Here is a 23,528-nt window from a genome sequence, read left to right on the forward strand (position 1 = left end):
GATGGAAACTTCGTTTATCCCCAGTGTTGTTATAATTATGAACAATGCTATGATGAATACCTGTATACTTGGAGTACTTGGAGCACTGGCCTATTTATGCTGTAGGATACAGTCCTTGAAATGGAATTGCTGTCTGACAGGGAAACAATTCTGTGGTGATTCAAATTGCTAAAATTTCCTCTAAGACATCTTGCATAAGTTTACACTTCTACCAATAATGTTGGAGAGCACATGTTTTTCCACAGCCTTGTCAACACAAAGTACTAAGACACATTCGTAAACCATTACCAACTGGATAGGCAAAAGGCTTTTCCCCCCTATTTTCTATGTATATATAAAGCAGTCAGAAATCACTCATCTATAGGTATTGCTAGTAAATTAGATTCAAATTTTCATCAAAACAAAGAATGTCTCTGACATAATGATAATTGGTTTTCTTCCAAGCCTCATAGAGAGATTGTAAAAGTCATTCTGAAGGGAGAGTTCACACAGTGTGTTGAGTAAAACGTTGCTTGAGTAGTAGTGGGAATATTGGGAAGAGTGGGAGCTTTTGGTCCAACATAGACAGTTCAAATTCAAGCTCCACCACAATCTCTGGGACCTTGGGAAAGGTCCATCATCTCTCTGCAACTGGGACACAACCTGGACTCCATCTTGGTGTCCTGCCTCCAGAGCCACAGTCTTGGCTTCTGTGCAGTGTTAATAGAAGATTATAGTGTCCTGGTCTGCTCGTGAGTCTCCCTCTCTCCCACTAATCTCAGCTTCTGGTGGGCAGAGATGGTGTCTCACACAATCCTCCAATACCAGGCAGGTGTCTGGTGCCCTGTAAACACTCCATGAATGTTTACTAGAAAAATGGATTAATGAACAAAAAAAATTGAGAAGTGGGAAGAAAATAAATGGAAGAAATAATTATATACTACCCTTCCTCAGTTTCCACAATGTGACCAAGGACAGACTGGTCTAAAGAGACATAGAAAGGAGGCACCCAAACTGGCGTCCCTTCTGCATGGCTAGGTGTCCACATCTGCATGGCTGTTCTATCACGCCTCCTCTCCTGGAGATCAACAGTGTGTCCATGCAGGTGTGATAAGATGGCACCATGGCTCTAGTTCATGTAAAGAAGTGTCCCCTTCCTGTTGGCCTCACGTGCTGCACATTCCATTGGTTATCATATGACATTTCCCTGCATTTCTGGACTCTGCATTTTCAATCCTCTGTGTTCTGTATTTTCGAGTCAGCTTGCCCCCTACCCAAGTTTATAATCCCATTGAGTAAAGAAGTGATTTTATAAAGAATGAAAGGAAATTATCTGGATGACACCAGAAGCTTCTTCCTTAATTTTTGGGGCTCCTAGAATTCATATCCCTTGTTCTGGAAGCCAAAAACATGTTGGATCCTGGAAAACCATAAATGAACAGAGGCAAAGGTAGCAGCTTTTTGCCTGGAAGTATGTTGGGAGCTTTCATTAGTCAATAGCACCCACCATGTCAAGCAATGGCCCTTATTCAAACCCTGCTCAGAGAGAAAGTTCACAAAGATTTGATAGCCTGAAATAGGAAATTCTCCCAATCACCACCCATCAGCCTTCTTAACAAGGCGGACAGGAGCGGGGGTTCCTGGTTCTGTTTTGTGTAGGGTTCTAGTCTCTTTATAACTCACCACTAACGTTGACGTCACATCTTGAAAATCCAAAACTCTGTAAATTCATGTTGCCTAACTGTGAGGCTGCTTCCTGTGAGATGGACTTGGTATTCCAAAGCAATTAGAGGTGATAACAGGGGACAATAAATGAGAAAAACCATTAATCAATAATGTGGCTTTTCACAGCCATTTGCTGTTGGCACAGAGGGATTTGGAGGGAGAGGGCAATGGGAAGAGGAAGGGGATTATGATGGTGGATCCAGAAGTTTTCTCCCTGCCTGGAAATAAGACATCTTTATAATTATATATATATATAACTATATATATATATAACTATATATATATAACTATATATATATAACTATATATATATAACTATATATATATAACTATATATATAACTATATATATATAACTATATATATATATAACTATATATATATAACTATATATATATAACTATATATATATAACTATATATATATAACTATATATATATATAACTATATATATATATATATATAACTATATATATATATATATATATATAACTTTCCGCCTCTATATGATCCTTAACATCCCTCAACACACTGAATGAAATCAAACGTGTAAAATCTACTCTGAAAAGTCCAAATACATGATACTTTTCCCCTCAAGTCTCTGGATCCGAAATTTAAACCCTCTCAATCCTTCTTGCAGATTTCACGGCCCTGCTGGTGGACATCATTGGAAATTCTACCAGCTACCTCACAGAGATTTTTAAGTCAACGTCCATCCTCTCAGGTGTGTTCATCTTGAAAATGTGGGGGAAATTGGAGATTTGGCAAATTTGCAAAATTTAATCAAAATATAATCAAAACTAGAATTTGCATCCACCATGGGTATGTAATCAAAGCTAGTGGATGCCCCCCACCCCAAGCCCTGCCCCAGGTGGGCTGCCAGGAACCTCTGTGTAAGTTTTATTTAGACAATCAGTGTGGTCCAATTTCAACCACTAGTATTTGAAGGCTCCATCCTCCAATCAGCTATTCCTGGTTAGGAGGAAGAATCCAAGGCTCAGAGTTAGGGGAATCTGGGCCGACTCAGGAAAACAGATTCTACTAGACAGCTATACTCCCATTTTAAAGAAGAGAAACTGAGATTTGGAGAGGTTGCCTATTTTGCTCAAGGTCAGCTCAGAATTTAGTATTAGGTCAATATGCAGCCCAAGCCCATGTCCGCCCTACTGTTGAGAAAGAACTGCCTCATTTACAAGGTGGCTTCATATAACCCCCAAGCAGGTCGTGTTCCCCCAGGGACCCACTTTGCAAAGCACAGATCTAGTCAATTGCCCACACATGGCCTCATCAGAAAGGCCAGGGTGTTGCACCATGGAGCAACTACTGTGTTAGAAACAGGGAAGGGAGAAAGAGAAATAGTAGTAGGTATCACCAGGGGCTGTCCATGTATTCCCTCATTGGATCCTCACTATAACCTTTGGAGTAATTACGTATTTATCCCTATGTTACAGGTAAGGAAACCATGGCCCAGAGAGGTCAAGTAACTTGCCCAAGGTTATTCTGCAGAAATGGCATTCTAACCCAGGTGATCTGGCTCTGAAGTCCATGCTCTTGCTCACTATGCTAATATATATATGATAACAGGACCACATTCACAGTGAGAATTATTGTTATTATGACTATTTACTGAGCTCTTCTATCTGCCAGTCACCGTGCACATTATCTCATTGGATCATCATAGCCACCCTTTGAAGGATGTGCAAGCAAATGTCCACATTGCTTTGGGCAGCATCTTTTTAAAAAAAAATTTTTTTTTTGAGAGGGAGAGCATGGTGCAAGCAGAGGGGGAGAGACTGAAGGATAGGGAGAGAGAGAATCTTAAGCAGGCTCCATGCTCAGTGCAGTGCCGGATATGGAGCTCGATCTCATGACCCTGAGATCATGATCTGAGCCAAAACCAAGAGCTGGATGCTTAACCCTGCTTTGGGAAGGGCACCCCGCTTTGGGCAGGGCACCCCGCTTTGGGCAGCATTGTAAGGGACGAGTACATTTAGGAATTCACTCATTTTCAGACTTTTGCAGGTCTAACACGGCATCTATACCATACATGATAAAACACTTCCAGCAGCCTCCGGGGCAGCACGCCCTGATCATACGCGCTCTCATTCATTTAGCAACCCGGCCCTTTATGCTACACAAAACAGATAAAGGCTGTAATTAGCTTCCTATCTGTCAAGTCAGGTTTGCCACCAAATAAGTTTTGGTGCCAAACTCACACAAACCCTCCCATCTTTCAGTGATTTCGGGATTTGGAAATCTCTAATGAGGCACTGTGGAATTTGAATGTTCACCACTTTAAAGATGGGTAAAGTGAGTCCTAGAGATGTCAAGCAGTTCATTCATGGCCACATGGCTAGTAAACGGCAGAGCGGATGTTGTAACGCTGGCCGCTGACCCCAGGGGCTGTGCCTTCACCGTTACATTATTCAGTACCTCCCCCCCCAAAAAAAAAACCCCAGAAAATCAGGGCTGCCTTAAAAGGAAGGTGTTAGCCTTATTTTCCTACAATATCTTGAGCTAGGGATTTCCGGCTTAATTTTCATTTCAGCCAAAGACCCACAGCTTCCGATCCATCGCTAAGTCTTATGTGCTGGTTTGTCTTCCAGTGAGTCAAACGAACGAATCCGACTGCACCTTCATCTGCGCGATGACAGGAAAGTCAGGTGAGCCACCAGCCATTCTCTGACAAGCTCTCTGAGCTGAGAATCAAACAGAACCCACCAGCAGCTGAGCCCAAGATTCAATCCTGTTGGTGTCGTCTTTGTAGGAAGGAATCTTTCTGACTTCTGGGACATGGCAGAGAAATCCCCTGTGATCAACTACACATTCACCAGCAGCACGTCTGGTGTTCCGGGTGAGTGTAGATGCCCCCCCCCCCCCCCGGTCCTACTGTCGTCTCCAGACCCGGGTCCCAGCTAGCAGACTGAAGACCGAAGCTGCCCTCACGTGTTTTGTTTAGCTACACGGGGCTAAAATCAAAGGATTTCACCATTAAAGAAAATTAACCTTGGATTCTCTTACAAGAGAAGATCTGGTAACTCAACTGGAGTTGAGTGGCCCTGTCCCCATCCCTCTCATTAGGAGGGACACATTCCTCCTCTTTTTCATAGCCCTTTCTGCTCCCTAATGCCTGGCACTTTTTTCTCATTTTAGCCACTTGGCTTTTGGAAGTAACTGAATGGTGACCCTGTTGTAGACATTGCCACCCTCTAATACCCAGCCCCTATCCCACCATCCTCTACCCCTCCGCACACACTCCTACCTATCTCCTACCTATCTTTCCCCTGGCACGAGTGGCATTTTTGGAACCACCTTTTAGCCTGCTTTCACCCCTACGCTTAACTGTCACTTTAAGCTGAGTAAAGTTTCTGGAATCTGGCTGGTCCTCCAAGATTACCTGCTGCTGCCGTGATTACCTTAGTTCCAGTCCTTGTCGTCTGCCTTTGACCTGAGATAGCCTCTGAGCTAGTCTGCCTTGACCCAGTTTCGTATTTCTTAAAAATATCCATCCATTGCCGCAAGAACCATAGTCTTAAAATACAACTGGGTTTTGTCTCCTCGCTGCAGGAGCAGAGGGTCCAAAGCCCTTAGCCTGGAGTATACATTGCCTGTCAGCATGCCCAGCCCCGTCTGCTCTCTTTTTCCTTGAATTTCCTGCTAAAATAACATTGAAACTCCTGCCTCTTCTTGCAGATGGCACTTCTCTGCACGCCCGTGCCGTTTTGCTCGGCCTGGAACGCCTTCCCTACTTTTCCATATTTCAGAGCCCCAGTTTGTCTGTCAATCACCAGCTCAGCTGCTGCCTCCTCTTTCCTAAAAATCCCCTAATCAAAATTTGTCTTCTGTTGTCTACGACTCTATAATACGACACTCGTTCATCATTTGGAGTCGGTGTTACTCCAGGTTGGAACACAGGTGACTTTCCATGCGTGTCTTCTCAATGAATGGTCCTTGAAGGCAGACACCGAAATGCCTTCAGCCCCACGATCTGCTTCCCCCTGGTGTTTGCAGGGTACCACGTCGATACGATAGTTTCTTCATCAGCGTTTCATGGGGAGAAATGAAATTTACAATAAATCTCCAATTCTGCTGCCCTGATTCGCATTTATTGAAGTTATGTGAATTTATCTTAGTTACTCTGAGGAAGGAACCTCAACTTCCATGCAACGAGGCTGCTTGATAAGGAGATGAAATGGGCATTTGGTGGGTTCCCTTCACCTACTTGATTCTGAGGACAGATCCAAAGATTGAGTCAATTTCACTTCTTTAGAGAGTCCTCCCATGACCCTCCCAGGCCAGTCTCAAGCGTCGATCCCCTTGGTGCTCCTTTATGAAGCACAGATGCTTGGGAAGAGAGACCATGTTCACAAGTGGACATATATTCACAAGGCTGATGTCCTTGGTAGCCAGTCACCTGGCTGAGTGACGGTTTAATTGGGAGACATTTAGCCCTGTGTCCAATTGACCTGGAAACAAGCACCAGGCCTCTGGTGTGTGTGGGTATTACTGATCCCAGAAGTGAAGCAGGAGAGAAGAGGTGAGGCTGCAGGACGATGACTGGTACAGGCTGTGCCGTGCACAGTGACCTGCCGAAGGGGCAAGTGGGGGCTGAAATCCACCGGTCTGCAAGCCGGCCTTAGTCAACCCAGAAGAAGGGGCCTGTGGGCTCATGGGAGCCTGTCATCTTAACATGCAGCCCCCACCACCAAAGGCTGCCCAAAGGGAGCTAGAAGCTCGAATGAACACTTGAGCCCCTTCCTCCCTATTTTCCAAGGAGCATCCAAGGAAACCGGCCAGATCTCCCTCCGAATTGAGCCTTCCTGCTACCTCATTGGGGACCTGTCTTTGAAGCAGCTTCTGTCTGGCAGCTTCTGATGTCCCCAAATTCTGCCTCTGCTCTCTGGCTGCATGCACGGGACACAGGAGCAAGCCTGTCCCCCTTCTAGGAAAAAGTGCCAGAGCCATCGAGGGGCTGAGGGCTGTGAGGTGGGCGAAGGGCTCTGACGGAATCGGGTTCTGTCAGGAAACATGTCGAATGTCTGATACTTTGCGGTCTGACAGCTTTGAATTCTGTTCACAGAGCTTCGCTGCATAGTGTTTTTGGAAATTGATATTTTCGCTTCCTTTGCCATTCCAAAAGAAACACTCCTCTTTGGTGACATATGGTATTGTTCCAAGGAAGGTTTGCATCTCTGCGTTCAGAACGTTTGCTGTCCAACAATCTTTCAGTGGCTTGACGATTTTGTGCTCAAAGTGTCAAGCATATAAAAGCTGCCATTGACCGTCTCCCCGAATGTACAGCTCCCGGGGGCACGGCCGTGACTTCAAAGCTCACACCCACGGGCCAGCAGACACAACGGAGGACAAGCCGCCTGCACGGAACCCAGAGCACCAGGGCACCTGCTCCGAGAACCTCTCCCTGGACAGAGACAACTCCTGCAGAGGGCGAGCAGGCTGTGAGCACAGACAGGCTTCCCGAGCTCCACGCCAGGGCCACGGCCACGGCCACAGCCACGCAGGGCAGCTCCTCCCCCACCCTCCCAGCCTTGGGTAAGAAGCTTTCTCGCCCTTTCCCTCCTGTCCTGTTCCTCCCTCCTGTTCCCCCTGGGCTCACATAAATAAGTGAAATCCTTCTTTTATCCCCTGTCTATCGATCGCTTGCTTCTTCAGCATCCCTGAAATAAGAGATCAACATGAGCTGGTGTGAGTTTGATACAGACAAGCAAAGGCAGCGAGCATCACTGGCATAAGGTCCTGCCAACGTTTATTTGTATGACTTTTTTATTTTGAAATAATTTAAGACTCACAAGACATGGCAAAAATAGTACAGAGAGTTCCCTGATCCCTTTCACCCAGCATCCCCCAATAAGAATGTCTTACATAAGTGAAGTGTATTGTACCATGATGTGTTTCTATTTCAGCAAAGCATTTAGCAAAGTATCTCCTGAAATGAACACTATGTGGCAGAATGAGGTCAACATCTTATGGCAGGGTTAGGCTCATTTGTAGCTGGCTGGATAATGATGCCAAGACCGTGTTAATGACTTGAAGCCAGCATGGAAAGCTGCCACACGTGGTGGGCCAGCCAGAGAGTTCCTCCTTCCCCACCATCTTCATGGACGCCATCAGTGGTGTTATTACAGAAGATGAAAAGACATCCGCATGCTATATGGAAATAAGATACAACGGAGATAACACTCTCATTAAAAGCCAGTCCTGTCTCAATGAGTTCCGACAAGGGACCAGAGCCATAGAATTCATTCATTCATTCTCTCATCAAAACATGTATTTAATACCAGACTCCAGGCTAGCTGCTAAAAGCACAGCTCTCTCAACGTTCCCTTTCGTTCCTGAGCGTGCAGACCAGGGAGGGAGACACGGACAAATGAACTGTTATGGTCTAGCCTACAAAGAGCTATTGTCCTGGAGAGCCCAGCGAGGAGGCTTCCTGGAGGAGGTGAGAACTGATGGGAGTCAGACAAACAAGAAAACAAGAATGAGGAAAAGCAATCAAGTTCACTAACCAGAAAGTCCTTAGTATGCTAGCCATTATCATGACAATTCCACATAATTAGAAAATTTCCTAGACTAATATGAAAAAAAAAAAGATGTGATTGCTAGTGGCAAGAAAAATCATAAAATACTTAGCTATAAGCCTAGCAGGGAAAGTGCTGGGTTTCATAATAGAAAAACTATAAAACCTTAGTGAGAGTAATAAAGGCATATTTAAATTATTAAAGTGATATACCACGTTTTGGATGAGAAATGTGAATATTTTAAAGATGGCAGTCATTCCCAACTTAACTTATAGATTTAAAATTTTCCAAGGAGTTAGTTTTAAAAATTTGAAAAAAAAATTATTGTCATGTCTACCATGGAAATGAACGAGAGAATCTATAGAATTGTTTAAAAGCCTAGCGTGGGAAGCTAGGTCTTTGTCACAATCCTGTGATATTGTATTATCATTATTAGTATTATGATCATCCCCATTTTAATGATAAAGCTAAAAAGAATGAAATCACTTGTCCTTAATGTTACAACATGGGGGGGGGGTCGCAGGAATGGTTTCCCCTCCGGTATCCTCACCTCAAACCCCATAACCTTTTCACTGGGTCGTGCAATGAGAAATGTGCTCTGAACTTTGAGAGAGCCTACTGTTTGGATGTCCAAGGAATTTAGATTTCTTTCTTAAAATTAGTAGCTAGGAAAATAAAGTTTACTTTGGTCCATTTATTCCAGTTCAAGGTAGAGCTTAAGTCCCTGACTTCCTGTTTTATGCATGCACATAGCGTTTGCCCTTTGATAACATTTCAAAGTTTTGGTAATTTTATATCTGAATCAAAACAGTCAAGAATGTAAGTGGCCTGTTACTGTCCCATGTGCAGCTACCAGGAGGGTGGCCAAGACCCCACGGGTGACGACCAGCACTCAGGCATGGACTCCCACACTATCTATGCCCTGGGCACCTGCAGGGCCTCCCTGGGAAACACTGACCTCCACGCCGACAACTCCTACGGAGGCCGAGGCCACGAGGAGCCTGTCCGGGCCTCCTGCTAAGACAGCGGCCACACATGGCAACTCCTCCCGTGTTCGTCCAACCTCAGGTAAGAGAGGATGCTCACTCCCACCTCCCCCATTTTTAAACTAAATTTAGCACTGCCTGTCTTTAAAACATTTTCTAAATTTTTGAAATATAATGCATAAGAAAGTAATAAAACCTAAGTTAACGCCATAATTAATAATCATAAAGTGAACTCTCTCTCCCTTTTCTTTACTCCAACCCTTTGCTTCCCACCTTGAATGAATGAATGAATGAATGAATGAATGAAAACTCCCTCTTTGCAGGAATCTCCCACACCCTCTCTCTTTTATATGCCCAATTTAGAAATTTCCAATTTCTTCTTTTCCCTTTCTCACTGTCCATGAAACAAGTGACCACTAGGAGCCAATACTGTTCCCTCCAGACTACCTTTTTGGCGTAGTGTTAATATGCATTAATGTTATTGCATTAATTACATATACACGATGTATATGCAATGTAATGTAGCATACTTGTTAATTACATACACAAATATAATGATATGTACATTAATGTGTAATCATGTACTATCAGGAAAGCCTGAGTTATAAAAAGCAAGAAAAAATTGTCAAATGTGATCCCAATTCTACGTATCTATGTGTATTTACATGTGTGTAATAAACATACACAGAAAATAGAAAGTAAAACAAAGTAAGACTAAAAAGAAGTTCACAACATATTAGCCTTGACCACATCTGGGAAGTAGATATGATTTTTATTTTTCTTCACCCCACTGTCACAAATTTTCCATATTTTCTACTCATATAATCAAACAAAAAAGTTTTTTGCATTTGTTTTTAAAATCACTTCCTCTGGTACCTGCAGCCCGAGGCCCTTCTTCCAAGCTCACCACGGTGGGTAGATCATAAGACTCTTTATTACTGTGCTTAGTGTCCATTAACTTGACCTTCCTTGCTCTGGGCCATGCTCTCTTCAAGGGCCTGAGTCTTTAATCTCCTCTGCCATGAAACATAGCAGGCATTCAGGAAAACGTTTGCTGAGCCACCTAAATTTCTTAAGAAATAGAGGGTATAAATGCAAAGTCTTGACTTTAAGCTCAAAATCAATTGCACCAACAGATCTGGGAATGCAATTTTGACAGCTGTGATTGGGGAAATACCTCACGTGATTGCATAGGAAAAATAAAAGCTCAACATTGGGGTTTGGCTAATAGGACCTCAGCCGCCAGCACAGCCCTGAGGCTACACGCTCTGGTCTTTATTCCAGACATGGCAGGGTTGCAATCCTGACTCACCGATGCTGTCTGTCCTTAGGCAGTTCTCTTGACCTCTCTGAGTCCTGGTTTTTTCATCTTCAAAAATGGAGGAGGTGATACCTACTTTCAGAGTGGCTGTGAGGATTGAATCAGGTGCCTTCAGGAAGGTGTTCGGTTCAGTCCATGGCAACGCCGACTAACCCGTCCCACTGCACCCACAGCGCAGGACGGTGGCCAGCTCCCAGAGACACACTTCGCAAGGGCAGTGGCAAACAGGACACCGCCAGAGGAGAGCATGTGTGTTCTTTTGCCCTAGGTCCCTTTCCATTCTAATCATCTGTCATTCTACAGTCCTTTAGTTCAACTGTAAAAACGAACCACAGACAAATAAACTCTGCGTTTGGGTTGTGGTTAAAGCTCGTCAGTTTCTAGAACGACATAGAAACACACCCAGGTAGCAAGCAAGCATCCACTGACACCTTCTGTGTTCAGGGGGCTTAAGTCCTGTGCCCTAAGACGACTCCAAATGATCGCCCCTCTCCCCTCTAAGGAAATGGCAAGATTGCCCCACGGACGGATCCCGACCACAGTCGTCTGTACGTGTGTGATGCTGTCCAGCTCCATTGGAACGCAGTGGTCCCCTTGGAGCAAAAGCGGGGTCTAATGTGACCCTGCCACACCCACAGCCCTAGCAGGGGAGCATAAGTAAGGAGCAGCTGCTTCCCCCTCCACCTCACCCCTCCACGTCATCCCTGATGTAGTTTTGGAATATCGGTGAGGTTCCGTGGGGTGCAGTCCGGAGCCAACGACCAAGAAGGAATTCTTGAGACGTCTTTGGTGCAAAAGGTGGTTTATGAAAGCACAGGGACAGGACCCGTGGGCAGAAAGAGCTGCTGCACCCAGGTTATGAGGGGTGGCTGATTATATACTATGGGGTTGAGGGAAGGTAAGGGAAAAGGGAGGTTGAGAAGACTCACAGGATACCAGAGGCCTTGCCATTGTCAAGTTAAGTTTTTCCCTCTAGCAAAGCATTAACATGAAGATGGCTGGGAACTTCCTGGAGGCTGCAGATTATAAGGACATTTAATCATAACTACATTCCCTTCCGGAAGCTAGGTTATTGGTAGAAATGCTTCGTTCTTGTAAACTGCTAAGACATTTGTAAACTGAGGGAGACTCAAGTCTTGCAGGATTGTGGTCTCTATAGGTTAACTGTTTCTTTGTCCTTTAGGGCAGCTAGGAGTGCCTGAGGAATGTCACATACATCCCATGGTGGGGGGATGGGGGTCAGTTTCTGCTTTGTGTTCAGCTTGCCTTCTGTTCCCTCCTCAATCCCCGGGGGTCCAACCATCCAGCCACAGCAAACAAGCTACCGCTCACTTGTCTGGGGCTTTCTTTATGCTCTTTGCTCTGCCTGGGAGGCCCGTTCTCCTCGCTCTCCACTGTGTTTCTTGTGTCTCAGAGAAGATGTCATCTGCCCCCAGCCTCTATCTTCTGCCCACGTGCAGGCCAGCCTCACCCCTTTTCTCCCACTTCACCACACGAGTGAAAAGACCTGTCATGTCTCCCTCTCCCTCACCCCCTGTAAGGAGACTGCTGTGCACGGTTTTGCCAGGGACCAGGATCTTGACAGCAAGGATCGTGTCCTCAAGTGGTCCTTAAACCAGGACTTTAGGAACGTGATCAAAAGAATAGCCGAGACGAGCCCATGCTCTATCCTGAAGATGACAGTTTATAAGGGCGGGGATGGCATGCGTGTGTGCACGGACTCAGAGGAGGGAAAAGCAGCATTCTCTTCACCAGGGAGCAGCCATGCTCGCACCCTGCCTGCATCACGTCACGACTCGCCCCTGCACCGCATCATTTCATACCAGTATTAGCTGGTTTCCAGTAGCATCCGACTCGAAGTATCACAGCTATAGTTGGTACTTGCCCGTTTCCTCCTCCACCCTGGGCAAACCTCCACTGTGAGTTTTAACTCTTACTCAGTTCGGCATCCTCACTGCCCTGCGGGGTACCTGGCTCAATAACCATCCTTGGTTGACTAGGGCAGGACTAGTGGCATGGGGCTTCTTCTCCCCATCGGGCACCCCGAGAAAACACCCGGGCTCACCCCTCTCTCATTTCAACCCAGGAACCTCCACCCCTGGCACAAGGACCCCGAGTCCAACCAAGGCACCAGCCCCGAAATATCCACAGACAGGTAAGAAGGTTCAGCTGGGAAGAGAAACCCGATACCACAAGGCTTTGGGGTAGGGGATCCGGGTCGGGGGTGGGGGGGACAGGGGTGCCAGTAGGCTGACGAAGCTGGACATGGTACTTCATTGGTTCTAGCAGGAAAAGAGGCAGGAGAGCTGGTTTACAAGCCTGGCTACATTGTTAAGTTGCCCTGCGATTTGCATTCAGCTCTCCCTTTTTCTTGGCTACAATTCCCTGTAGATTCCAGAAATCTTTCCCCTTAAGGTGCTCTTATTCCTTAGTCCTGTGTATCACCCCAGGCCAGGTCATGCTGACTTTCCTGCCCCTTGCAGGTGACCTCCCTGCAGCAGGGCCATTTACCCCTGGAGAAGAGCCAGCCCCAGTCCTGGGACCCCGCCAAGTGTCCAGTACGTACCGGCAGCTGCCACTCTGTTGCTCTTGTTCGTTTGGAATGAGGCTGTGTTGTGCAATAAAAAGGGGTTTGTTTGATAAATTTAGATTCAAGACTGCTGGGATTAAACCCTAGCTCTACCATTTACCGGGGAGGGGGTCTCTGGCACTCGGCTTCGGGAATTCAGCTTCCTCGATTGGGAAGCGAGAATAATAACAATTATTGTGGGAACTAAAACGGTCTTTCTTCCCCCACGGTTTGTATTGAGTAAGATAATGTGCGTGGAAGTGATTTGGAACTAAGGAGCTCCGCATAACTTAATCCAATCAACTTTTATCGAGTGGACGCCTATTGAGCGAGGCGCTGTGTGCTTTGCAGACAGAGGCTGTTCTTTTCCTGAGCCTCCTGTCAACAGAGGCAGTGGCAGGAGGAATGGAGGACTCCAAAATACAAGCCCCATTCACTGGGCGCAGTCTACTTTTGTTGCATTTTCTTTCTTTTTTTTTAATTTGAATTTCATTTTTTTATAATAATTTTTTATTATGTTACGTTAGTCACCATACAGTATATCCTTAGTTTCTGATGTAGTGTTCCATGATTCATTATCCAGCAGGGGTAGCGGGAGAGGAAGAAGCAGGCTCCCAGAGGAGGAGCCCAATGCGGGACTCGATCCCAGAACTCTGGGATCATGCCCTGGGCCGAAGGCAGACGCTTAACAACTGAACCACCCAGGCGCCCCTGATTTTTCTACTGCATTGTATTTCTTATTTTTAAAGATTGTATTTATTTATTTGCCAGAGAAAGAGAGCATGCACGCACAGGAGCTGGGGGGGAGGGGGGAGGGGTGGAGAGTAGAGGGAGAGGGGTGGAGGAGTGGAGGAAGAAGGGCAGAGGGAGAGGGAGAAGCATGCTCCCTGGAAGCAGGGAGGCCATCTCAGGGCTGGATCCCAGGACGCAGGATCATGACCTGAGCCAAAGGCAGGCACTTAACCAACTCAGCCACCGAGGCGCCCCTACTTTTGTTGCATTTTAAAAGACACCCTGTCTTCCCCATCCCTGACACTTAATTTCTATGGAATTGTATAGGGAACCGTGTCCTGGGTTTATGGCTGGGGTTTCGAGACTCTTCCCAGAGGCTCAGTGCTTCAGTTTCTGGGGTTTGTGCTGCATTTTTTCCATTTTGGATGCCTCGCTCTTTTCCTTCCTGTTCCAGAAGACAGAAATTGATAAAAAATTGAGTCCTTCAAAGCTGGTTGGATCCTCAGACCCCTCCCACTTCTGGATGCCTTTCTATGCTCCTTTCCTGAATGTTCCTAGACTATCCAGGCATATGTCAACAGGGCATTATTAAATTCCTGTAGACTACACAGTTTCTTTTTTCATACACCGAACGTCTGCCTCAGCGCCACTCCCAACCTGCAGTGAATGGGCCTTTCAGACACAAAGCCATGATTAGACTGCCGAAAGAAATTACAGCCATTTTCTCCACCAGAGGTTCTAAAAAAACACATTGTTGGTGCAGATGGGGACAGTTGTCAAACGGAGTTTTAGAAAACACGTTGACTATATAACTATCTGTATCGATATCTACTTATATAGCTCTATCTGTCTGTCTATTATCTATCCATCTCTGTCTTTCTTTTGATCTATCCATCCATCCATCCATCCATCCATCCATCCATCCAATAAGAAATACATAAGTGTAAAATAAAGGGGTTTTGATGACTTCCAGCAAATGATTCTTCCCATTCACAAAAAAATCATGCCACAAAGTCCTTTAAGACTGACTCATTCATCCACTCAGCAAATATTTATTGAGCTCCTCCTGTTTCCCAGGCACTGTGCTAAGCCTATTTTTACTCTTTCTTTGCAGTAATTCTGCAAGGTAGGTAATGTTATCTTCATTAAGCCATTTCACCGAGCACTACAGTTAAAAAAGTTACTGAATTTTGAGGCTACATTTGTCTAATTCCAAAGCCTGTGCTCATTCCACCCTTCCATGTTATCTCTCCCAAGATTCTCCATTTGTACAAAATAATTGCAGTTTGAGGCAGAAATTTCTTAAGAGAAAAATGTGCAGTCAGAGAGGAAGAGATTAGCTCCATCTGGAGGGATCTGGAGGGATTGTTCAAGAGGTTTTCATTGATTAAGAAAGTGGCATCTGAACAGGGTTGCCTCTAAATATACATTTCAAGCAGAGGCACAGCTTATGCAAAGGCACTGAGGCAGGAAAGGATGGATGTTTCCCAGGAGCTGAGAAACTCCTTGTGGCTGGAATTCTGGAACTACAGGAAAGAGTGATGAGGAGCAAGGGAGCCTAGGCTGGCAAGGTGGGGGGAGGGGATCCCCAGGGCCATGGAAGGAGTGTGGACCTCTTCCGAGACAAGTGGGAGTGACATGGCCGTATTTGTGGTGCAGTAAACTTTCTCTGGCTGCAGAGTGGAGACCAAGGAGGGGAGGATAGGAGCAGGGATATTGGCAAGGAGACTGTTGTACTAACCACAGCCAGAGATGATGGGGGCTGGAACTAGGAGTTAGCTGTGTGAGACTTGACCCAATAGGGAGACTTGAGCGGTGTTCGGGAATCAAGAAAGGTGATGGTGGTGGAATGATCACCAGGAAGTAACCAAACATCATGCCCAAGTTGGAACAACTGAGCAACAAAGTGCCATTTCCTGAGATGGTGAAGCATGGGAGAGGCTGGGAAGGAGAGGGGGCATGGAAATCAAGCCTCAGGAATGTTAAGGAGGTTTGAGTAGTAAAGTGTGCTAGTTGAGCTCCAGACTCAGGTCTTGCCAGAGTCACTACCTGCTGTATAACTGATCAAACCACAGAATCACTCAGACCCTCAGTGTCCTCTTCTATAAAATAGATATCTACATTACATGATTTTATGAGAATTAAATGAAATCATGTATGTAAAGAACTTAGAAAAGTACCTGGTAAGTAGCAGGTGTGTAATAAATGCTAAAGTAAAAAGTCTAGCATATTTACAAAAATTAATAAATGTTCTGAAGGGTTTACTATTCTAATTGACTCAGACTAAAATTCAAAATACATTTCCTTCCTACATTTTTTAAATGAAATCTTTAACATTATGAGCTCTCTCTCCACTGTAATAAATACATAACTGATAGATGAATGGATAAAGAAGCAGGAAGAGGGGGGGCTCAATCTCAGGACCCCGCGATCATGACCTAAGATGAAATCAAGAGTCCGCCTCTTAACTGACTGAGCCACGCAGGCCCTCTGCCTCTTTTCCTTGTGTCTAGGAGTTGTTCTATCTCTTGTGTCTGTGAGTGCCCAGCATGTAGTGAACGCTCAATACATTTTGTTGAGGCGGGGAAGGGAGGGGCAAAGGGAGAGGGAGAGAGAGAAACCCAAGCGGGGTCCACACTGAGCTGAGCGGGGCTCGGTCCCAGACCCTGAGGTCATGACCCAAGTGGAAATCAAGAGTTAGACATTCAACCAATGGAGCCACCCAGGTGTCCTGTTCAATACATTGTTAATAAATCAGTAAAAATAGCTGTTACTTATTGTTTATCCCATAGCAGGAACTTTGCAGTGTGCTTTCTATACATCGTCTCCTTTAATCCTCCCAGGGATCGTGGGGCAGCACACACCCATACACTCGCACACAGTTGCACCCATGTACATAGATATGCACGCATACCCATGCAAAACGCATACATCCATGTTTATTGCTTTAGATCCTTTTTAAATATTTGCTCTCAGTGAAACCATGTCTGCTTTCCTCCGGGAACTGGACCCCACCTTTCTCCACCTGTCTCTTGGACTCTCACGGGAGCTTTCCCGGGCTCCGACAAAGCCATGCTGTCTGCCTCTCAGTCTTAGAGCCGCCTGAGATCGGGGGCGAGACTCTATTCACCAAACACAGCACCCACAGAGGGAAGGTGCTTGCTGAATCCTTGCTGATATCAATGGTCTGGGACTGCATCTTCCAGGGTGTCCTCAGTGGCTCCTCGAAGAGGGGGCCATCACCTCCGCTCCCCTCACCCTGGCCATCCAGAAGCTCAACCCTTGCTTGATGGAGCTGTGCCGCTTTTTCCAGCAATGTCTCTGCATGAGCCGGAAGCGAGAGGACAGGACGGAGGCCATGAGGTAACCTGAACCAGTCGTCCCTCCCCATGGTCCATATTTTGGGGCTGCCTATGTTGTGTGGCTGCTCTGCAGGCCACAGGTGGCCGGGCACAGACAGGTGACAGGGCACAGACAGGTGACAGGGGTACCTCAAGGAATAGACTCTCCGGCGGGTCTTCTACTAGACCATCCCCTCCTTGAGAACCAGGATGGAACCTCATTCATTTCTGGGTCCCTGGAACCCAGGGCAGGGCTGAACACAGCACGTGTGGCTGAGTCAAGTGGAGGTGAGCTGAGCTGGAGTGAACTGAGCGGAGCTGAGTGCCACCTGGTGGAGTGATCACACAGGACTTCCCGTGGCCCTGGAGCCCTCTCGGCTTCCGCCTGGTGAGACTGCGAGAAGTGAATAATCAGAAGACTTGTCCTTTTAAATCCCAGCTCTTTCTAAACCCCTAGCAGTCATTTGCTGGCCAAATGAGAAGATTGTAAAATGAAATTTAGAAGGCAGACCCCACTTCATATTAGAAGTTTTAGGTGTCGATATTTTCTTGTTCTCGAGCGCAGACATCCTCCCCTTCCTTCTGGGGTTTAGTCTTGGCTGTAAACCCAGAACCAAACAAACATGGATGACCACTTCTGCTCCAGTGGTCTGGGGCCAATCTCCCAGATCTTTAATGTTCCTTTCCAAGTCTGCTCATGACCTTTCAGCTTTTCAAACCTCCATCATCCACTGGCTCTGAATCCCCAGTCCAGGTCTGAAGCCTCTCGATCCATTACATCCTGGTCTTGGATCCCTCAATCAGTGTGACTATTTCCTCCCTCCAGAGGGGGAAAGGAGCCAGGTCTGTAGACCCGAGGTGTGAGCAAGCAACGTGGAGGCATCTTCCCACCACGCAGGCTCACCCTAAAGAGGAGATAGTGGGGATCAGCCCACTATCTGACCTCCCAGCAGTTCTTCAAATCAACAGCACGAGTTGAGTCCCTCCTAGTCACCTGTTATGCACTGTGCTGAGCCACAGCAACTGAGAGGTGAATCAGACAAACTCCCAGAAACGGAGGATTTCATAGTTGGGAAGAAGAAATGGTCATAAGCCCAAATTAAAATATGACATAGTAAGGGACAGAACCAAGTCATACCCAGAGGCAGGACCTATTCCTAGCAACCCCTTGAAGAAAAATCACATTTAAAAATCTGTGTTGCAAATACCGTGTGGAGGATACAATGAGGAAGGTAGAAGTTTCCAGAGAGGAGTTTTAAGTTAAAATTTAGAGAAACGAAGCATCTAGGAACCTGAGCTTATCCCTTCTTTTTCCCCTGTATTTTCCCTTAATGGTGAACTGTTCTATAATCTCATACTAACCATTGAGTACAGGCTGAGAATAACAGAGTGGGAGGCCGGCTTTACTCGGTGTGGATGTTGACTAGCACAGCCCCTGTGATAAAAAATCATGCCTGAGTGGGGAAGCTGGCCACGTAAAGAGAAATCACAAAACAGTATGACAAGCGCTGTAGCAGATCCCACCATGCACCGTGGGGCCCCAGGGCAACTGATAGGGCTTGATGGAGGAATAGAAGCATCCTGGGCAGGAAATGGGAGAGGCCACTGCAGGCAAAAGGAAGAGCAAGTGCAAACAGGAACAGCAAGAGGCAGCCTGGAATGTCCTAGGTCCACCGAGATAAGCAGTGTGGCTGCAGCAAAGGCGATCGGCCGCTGTCCCTGGCCTAGGTCCCTTGCCAGGAAAGACTTGCTCCTTCAGGCACCTGGCGAGCTCTTGCAAACAAGTTTGGACTTTTCCCCTAGAGCTCCAGCTGCTCCCAGCTGTGCATTTCCTCCTTCATTCAGAACAGATAGAACCCATTCCCCAGGGGCCTTTGATATCCTTCGGAAGTTTTCTAGGCAATGGGTTTGTGGTTGTTGGAAGGACATCTTGTCAAGCTTGCACACTTAAGGCTAATTGGGGGGAGGAGGGGTTGGGTCACAGAACTGGGCTCTCAAAGCTCGTAGGTAGTTTAGTGTACTGTATGGGGATAGGGTGAAACCAAGCCGACCTGGGTTTAACTTTAGGCTCTGGACTTGCAAGCTCTGTATGCTAGTCACGTAACGTCTCTGAGCCTCGGTTTGTTCTTCTGCAAAATGGGTGTAGCCCTATTAGAATGGCAGTGCATTCTGGCCTGAAGCGGATTACCTGGGAAAAAAATCCAGCACTCTCTCCTGAGAGCAGTGAGTCCTCAGGCAAATCAGTTCATCTGTGTGCCCTAGTTTCCTTAACGTCCCAGTGTCTGGGAAATGGAGGGTGTTGGAGCCTGGGGATGCTTTACAGCCAGCTTTACTCGAGCATGCAGTTGCTCTCCAGGGAATGCTGGAATCACAGAGTGGTGGAGATGGGAGAGAAATGGGAAGATGTTTAGCCCAACGTCCTCCTGTATCCGGCGAGGGACGGACAGGGCGTTGAATTCCCGGAGTCCCCCAGGGAGCAAGCTCTTCTTCCTAAGAAGGTGCTCTTTCACCGAAGCCCGTCGAAGCCATCCCTGCAGCCCCAGCCAAAAGCAGCATGTTATTTTGCAAGTATCTGCTGCCTCGTTAACTGTTCTTACCCCACCTCACATGAAAAACAGATCAACGCACATCATCCTTTGTGGAACACCTGTTACGAGCCTGGTCCTGTTCGGGAACTTGGCGCAGGTTAGCTCTCAACATGACATCTTCATGATAACCTGTGAGGGGAGGTTCTAGCATTGCCCTTCTGTGTGTATATGAAAAATCTAAGGCCCAGACAAGTGCGTGCTCAGGCTGAAGTCTCACATCCTAGTAAGAAGGATGCCAGGACTAAAAATACATCGTTCTCACTCAAAGTCTGTGCCTCTCCCTGCTCAGCCTCTTCCTCTGCCTCTTCTCCCACACCCTGTGAAGATGGAGAGGGGGTCCTTGCTGTGAGTAGTTGGCCGCGATGACTTTTTCAATGGCGGTTGTCTTCTGTTAGCCACAAGGGCTGATGATTGCTTTCACTCTGATTTTAATCTCCAGGTACTGTCTTGAATACTATGCCTGGTTTCTGAAGAACGCAACACACATCTGTCAGAGGGTGGAAAGGGTGCCCCACTCCCGCAGTAAGTGTACACTTGCCGTGTTGTAACTTGACAATAAGTGCCTTCTGTGAAACGGTTCTAGAACTCCCTGATTGTCCTGCCTGCGTTGGGGGCCAGGAAGAGGAGGGGCAGCTCGTGGAGTCCTCATTAATTCTAGATAAAAAGAATGGAGGGTATTTCTGATTACGCTTCACCTAACAATTTGATGTTTGCAATTAGGTATAGAAAAAATATAAAAATAGGGGCGCCTGGGTGGCACAGCGGTTAAGCGTCTGCCTTCGGCTCAGGGCGTGATCCCAGCATTCTGGGATCAAGCCCCACATCAGGCTCTTCCACTATGAGCCTGCTTCTTCCTCTCCCACTCCCTCTGCTTGTGTTCCCTCTCTCGCTGGCTGTCTCTATCTCTGTCGAATAAATAAATAAAATCTTTAAAAAATAAATGAATAAAAAACAAAAATAAAAATAAAAAAATACAAATAAAAAACAGCTCGAGTTGCCCGACCGAGCCCTTTTGCTTTTTATATGATCTTGGGCAACTTTCTTATCCTCCCCGACTCCCATAGAAACTAAAAATACAAATGAACAAAGAAAAATCAAACAAATAGAAACACTCAAATTCCTGACCAAAATAAAATGAGTAGAAATAATCCCACAAAAAGCTTGTTCTTGTTTTGCTCTGTTTTAAGATTTTATTTTTAAGTCAGCTTTATACCCAACGTGGGGCTCAAACTCACAACCCCAAGTCACATGCTCTACTGACTGAGCCAGCCAGTCTCCCCCAAATAATCCAAGATAAAGAAGGCAGCATGAGGTGCTAGAAGTAGGGTATATGGGATCCTCTTCTGGTCCTGAGGGCACCAAAGCCCCATTTACTCCAGAAAGGCCAGACGTGAACTTTGTTTTTTCTCCCACTCCTGCAGACAGAAGTGGCTGATCTGGTCTAGCTGGTCCCCGAGCGAATGGTCTGGCCATCTACCTGGACTGTCCAGTCAAAGGACTCAGACCTCCTAAAAATCATGGAGCTATATGGAACTTATATTACCTTCATTCTGCAGCACCAGACCAAGCATTTGGGGTGGAGGTGTGGGGGGCTCAGTCGTCAAAGACAGATATCCTTTTGCCTGGTATGGGCAGAGGGAGCAGGAAATCTTGCAGGCGGCTTATATTTAAATAGCTCTTCTTTTGTCCTTGGTACATTAAAATCTCCATGCAAACAACATAGGACATCGACCAAACAACATATTAATGAGGTTAGATTAGCTTTCTGCAAACTGGGGAGATCGGGTAGATGAAACTGGGTATCGGGAAACCATCCCTGGGCAATGAGTGCAGAGCTGAATGCTGTTCTGCTAACTGGGGGGGTCTTGCCCACGTCCTTCCCCCACTCTGACATGGACTGCTGTGTCCCTGTCACTGCTCTGCCACACCCTTGCCCTCCAGAAGAGCCTGCCCCATCCCTGATGCCGCCCGATTTATGTCCCTGTAGCATTTCCTTCTTCCTCACTACCTTGAATTCCCTCTTCTTTTTTCCTTCCAGCCTTAAAACAAAAATGTCTCCAGAATATCTGCCAGTCGGTGTGAGGCCTTGAAAGAGCGATGGGACCTAACGATACATCGGACGACATCTCTTCCCCCCTGGCCCCTGGCCTAAGTGCGCTGTCTTTGCAGATTTCACCAGGCTCCGGCCGATCACCAGTTAACTGGAGGAGGTTCTTTTTGGCAGTCGCATTTCTTTCACTCCTGTGAATCTGGGAAGGTGGGCGACCAAGTGTCAGAGGCCACACAGAACTTACTCCGTGCTCAAGGAACCCCCGTGATGCTTGCAGCAAACCTGAGACTGGAGAGATGGGGTGAGGGGTGTCGCACTGGCAGGAACAAACTAAGTCCAGGCTCTGAGACTCTGTCACGATACCCAAAGTGACTTAGACTTGGGATTTTAGGAAGACAATAAAATAAATAAAGAAAAGTGAACCCATACTGTGAGAGATTCACATACGATTTCTCTGTACCATAAACTCCCACTCAGTTATGTACAACTAGTCAAACTTGATGATTATAAGATCCAGGGGTGATGAGAACCTTCCCTCGGAAGAAGCATAGAGAGTTCGTGGTTTTTGTTGTTGATGTCTCGCCGTGATTCCTCGTCTGCGGGTCCCACTGTACTTGGGGGTCTCCAAGAGCATTCTCAGGTTCAGTGACTCGCTAAAAGGACTCATGAAACTCCAAACAGCTGTTATACTCACATTTCCTGCTTATTACAACAAAAGCCCGAAGGTTAAAGTCAGCAAGTGTAAAAGGGCCAGAGGGCAGGGCACCAGCTTCCGGCTGTCTTCTCCAGGGAAGCTGCAGGGACAGCACTGAATTCTTCCAGCAATGGCACGTGACAACACATATGGGGTATTGTCAACCAGAAAGGCTCATCCGAGCCATGGAGTCCAGAGTTTTAACTGCGGATCGGCCTGTAGGCATGAAGTGCCCGCCTAGCTGACCTCAGTTCTCAGTCTCCAGGCTCTCCAGAAGTCAAGGCAACATGGTGTGACCCAAGGCCCCCACGACAAGTCACACTGTTAGCTTTTGGCATAGCCCGAAGCCCCAGATGGACAGACACTCATGTCAGGCAGGAGATTCCAGGGGTTCAGAGGTCAGCCCCCAGGAGCTGTTCAAGGGCTAGAATTTTCTTTGGCAGATTCAGGGTTCAAACGCCCCAACCCTGCTGAGTCAACCCTTTCCTGCACACTCACAGGGGAAGGTGTCCCCTTTATCAATTCAGCTCCCTTTAAAATTTTCCAAGTCCGCAGCTGCTCCAACAGCCCTGTGAATGCCAAGTCTCCCTGCAGAGCATTCCTGAGCCGGCCTGCTCTTCCAGTGGCCCTCTGTGGACCCCCTCGCTCCTCACTGCCATGCCTGGAGCTCCCGGTCCGCTTTCTCGCATTAGTAGGCTGCCTGGCCGTCCGTTCCCCACCTTTGTGATCTATGCCTCTCCCAAAGCGAGAACACTTGCTTTCCATTTACAGTCCAAGTCGAACCGATTTCCCCTCATTGGAAGACACTTGAGTGCCCTTGCTCTGACTCCCTGTGAAAAACGACGCTCTTGGAAAGGTAGACCTTGAACTTTGGAGAGAGAAGCAACAGGACACTTCCCTCTCTGATCGCATACGGATTAATTTTTAATCTCCAGAACACTTGAGAGACCCTCAAAATTATGCAAATGTCAAGCTCATGAATACGGGTCGTCGTGACTCTTGGAACCC

General features: G+C 46.7%; 1 protein-coding gene across 1 annotated transcript in view; it reads left to right on the forward strand.

Moving 5' to 3' along the window:
* The window catches only part of HHLA1 (HHLA1 neighbor of OC90), a 31,855-nt gene extending 9,997 nt beyond the window's left edge, over positions 1-21,858 (forward strand). Inside the window, exons 7-16 of the mRNA XM_087864891.1 lie at positions 2,344-2,427; positions 4,310-4,366; positions 4,471-4,563; positions 7,005-7,253; positions 9,176-9,307; positions 12,633-12,701; positions 13,030-13,104; positions 17,054-17,210; positions 20,216-20,298; positions 21,815-21,858. Coding sequence (XP_087721017.1) covers positions 2,344-2,427; positions 4,310-4,366; positions 4,471-4,563; positions 7,005-7,253; positions 9,176-9,307; positions 12,633-12,701; positions 13,030-13,104; positions 17,054-17,210; positions 20,216-20,298; positions 21,815-21,858 — 1,043 coding nt within the window. The remainder of the gene's footprint in view (positions 1-2,343; positions 2,428-4,309; positions 4,367-4,470; positions 4,564-7,004; positions 7,254-9,175; positions 9,308-12,632; positions 12,702-13,029; positions 13,105-17,053; positions 17,211-20,215; positions 20,299-21,814) is intronic.
* The last annotated feature ends 1,670 nt before the right edge of the window (positions 21,859-23,528 follow it).

The sequence above is a fragment of the Ursus americanus genome, chromosome 9 (assembly GCF_024610735.1).
Source record: "Ursus americanus isolate L20-20 chromosome 9, mUrsAme1.1.p, whole genome shotgun sequence".
NCBI classification, from domain to species: domain Eukaryota; kingdom Metazoa; phylum Chordata; class Mammalia; order Carnivora; family Ursidae; genus Ursus; species Ursus americanus.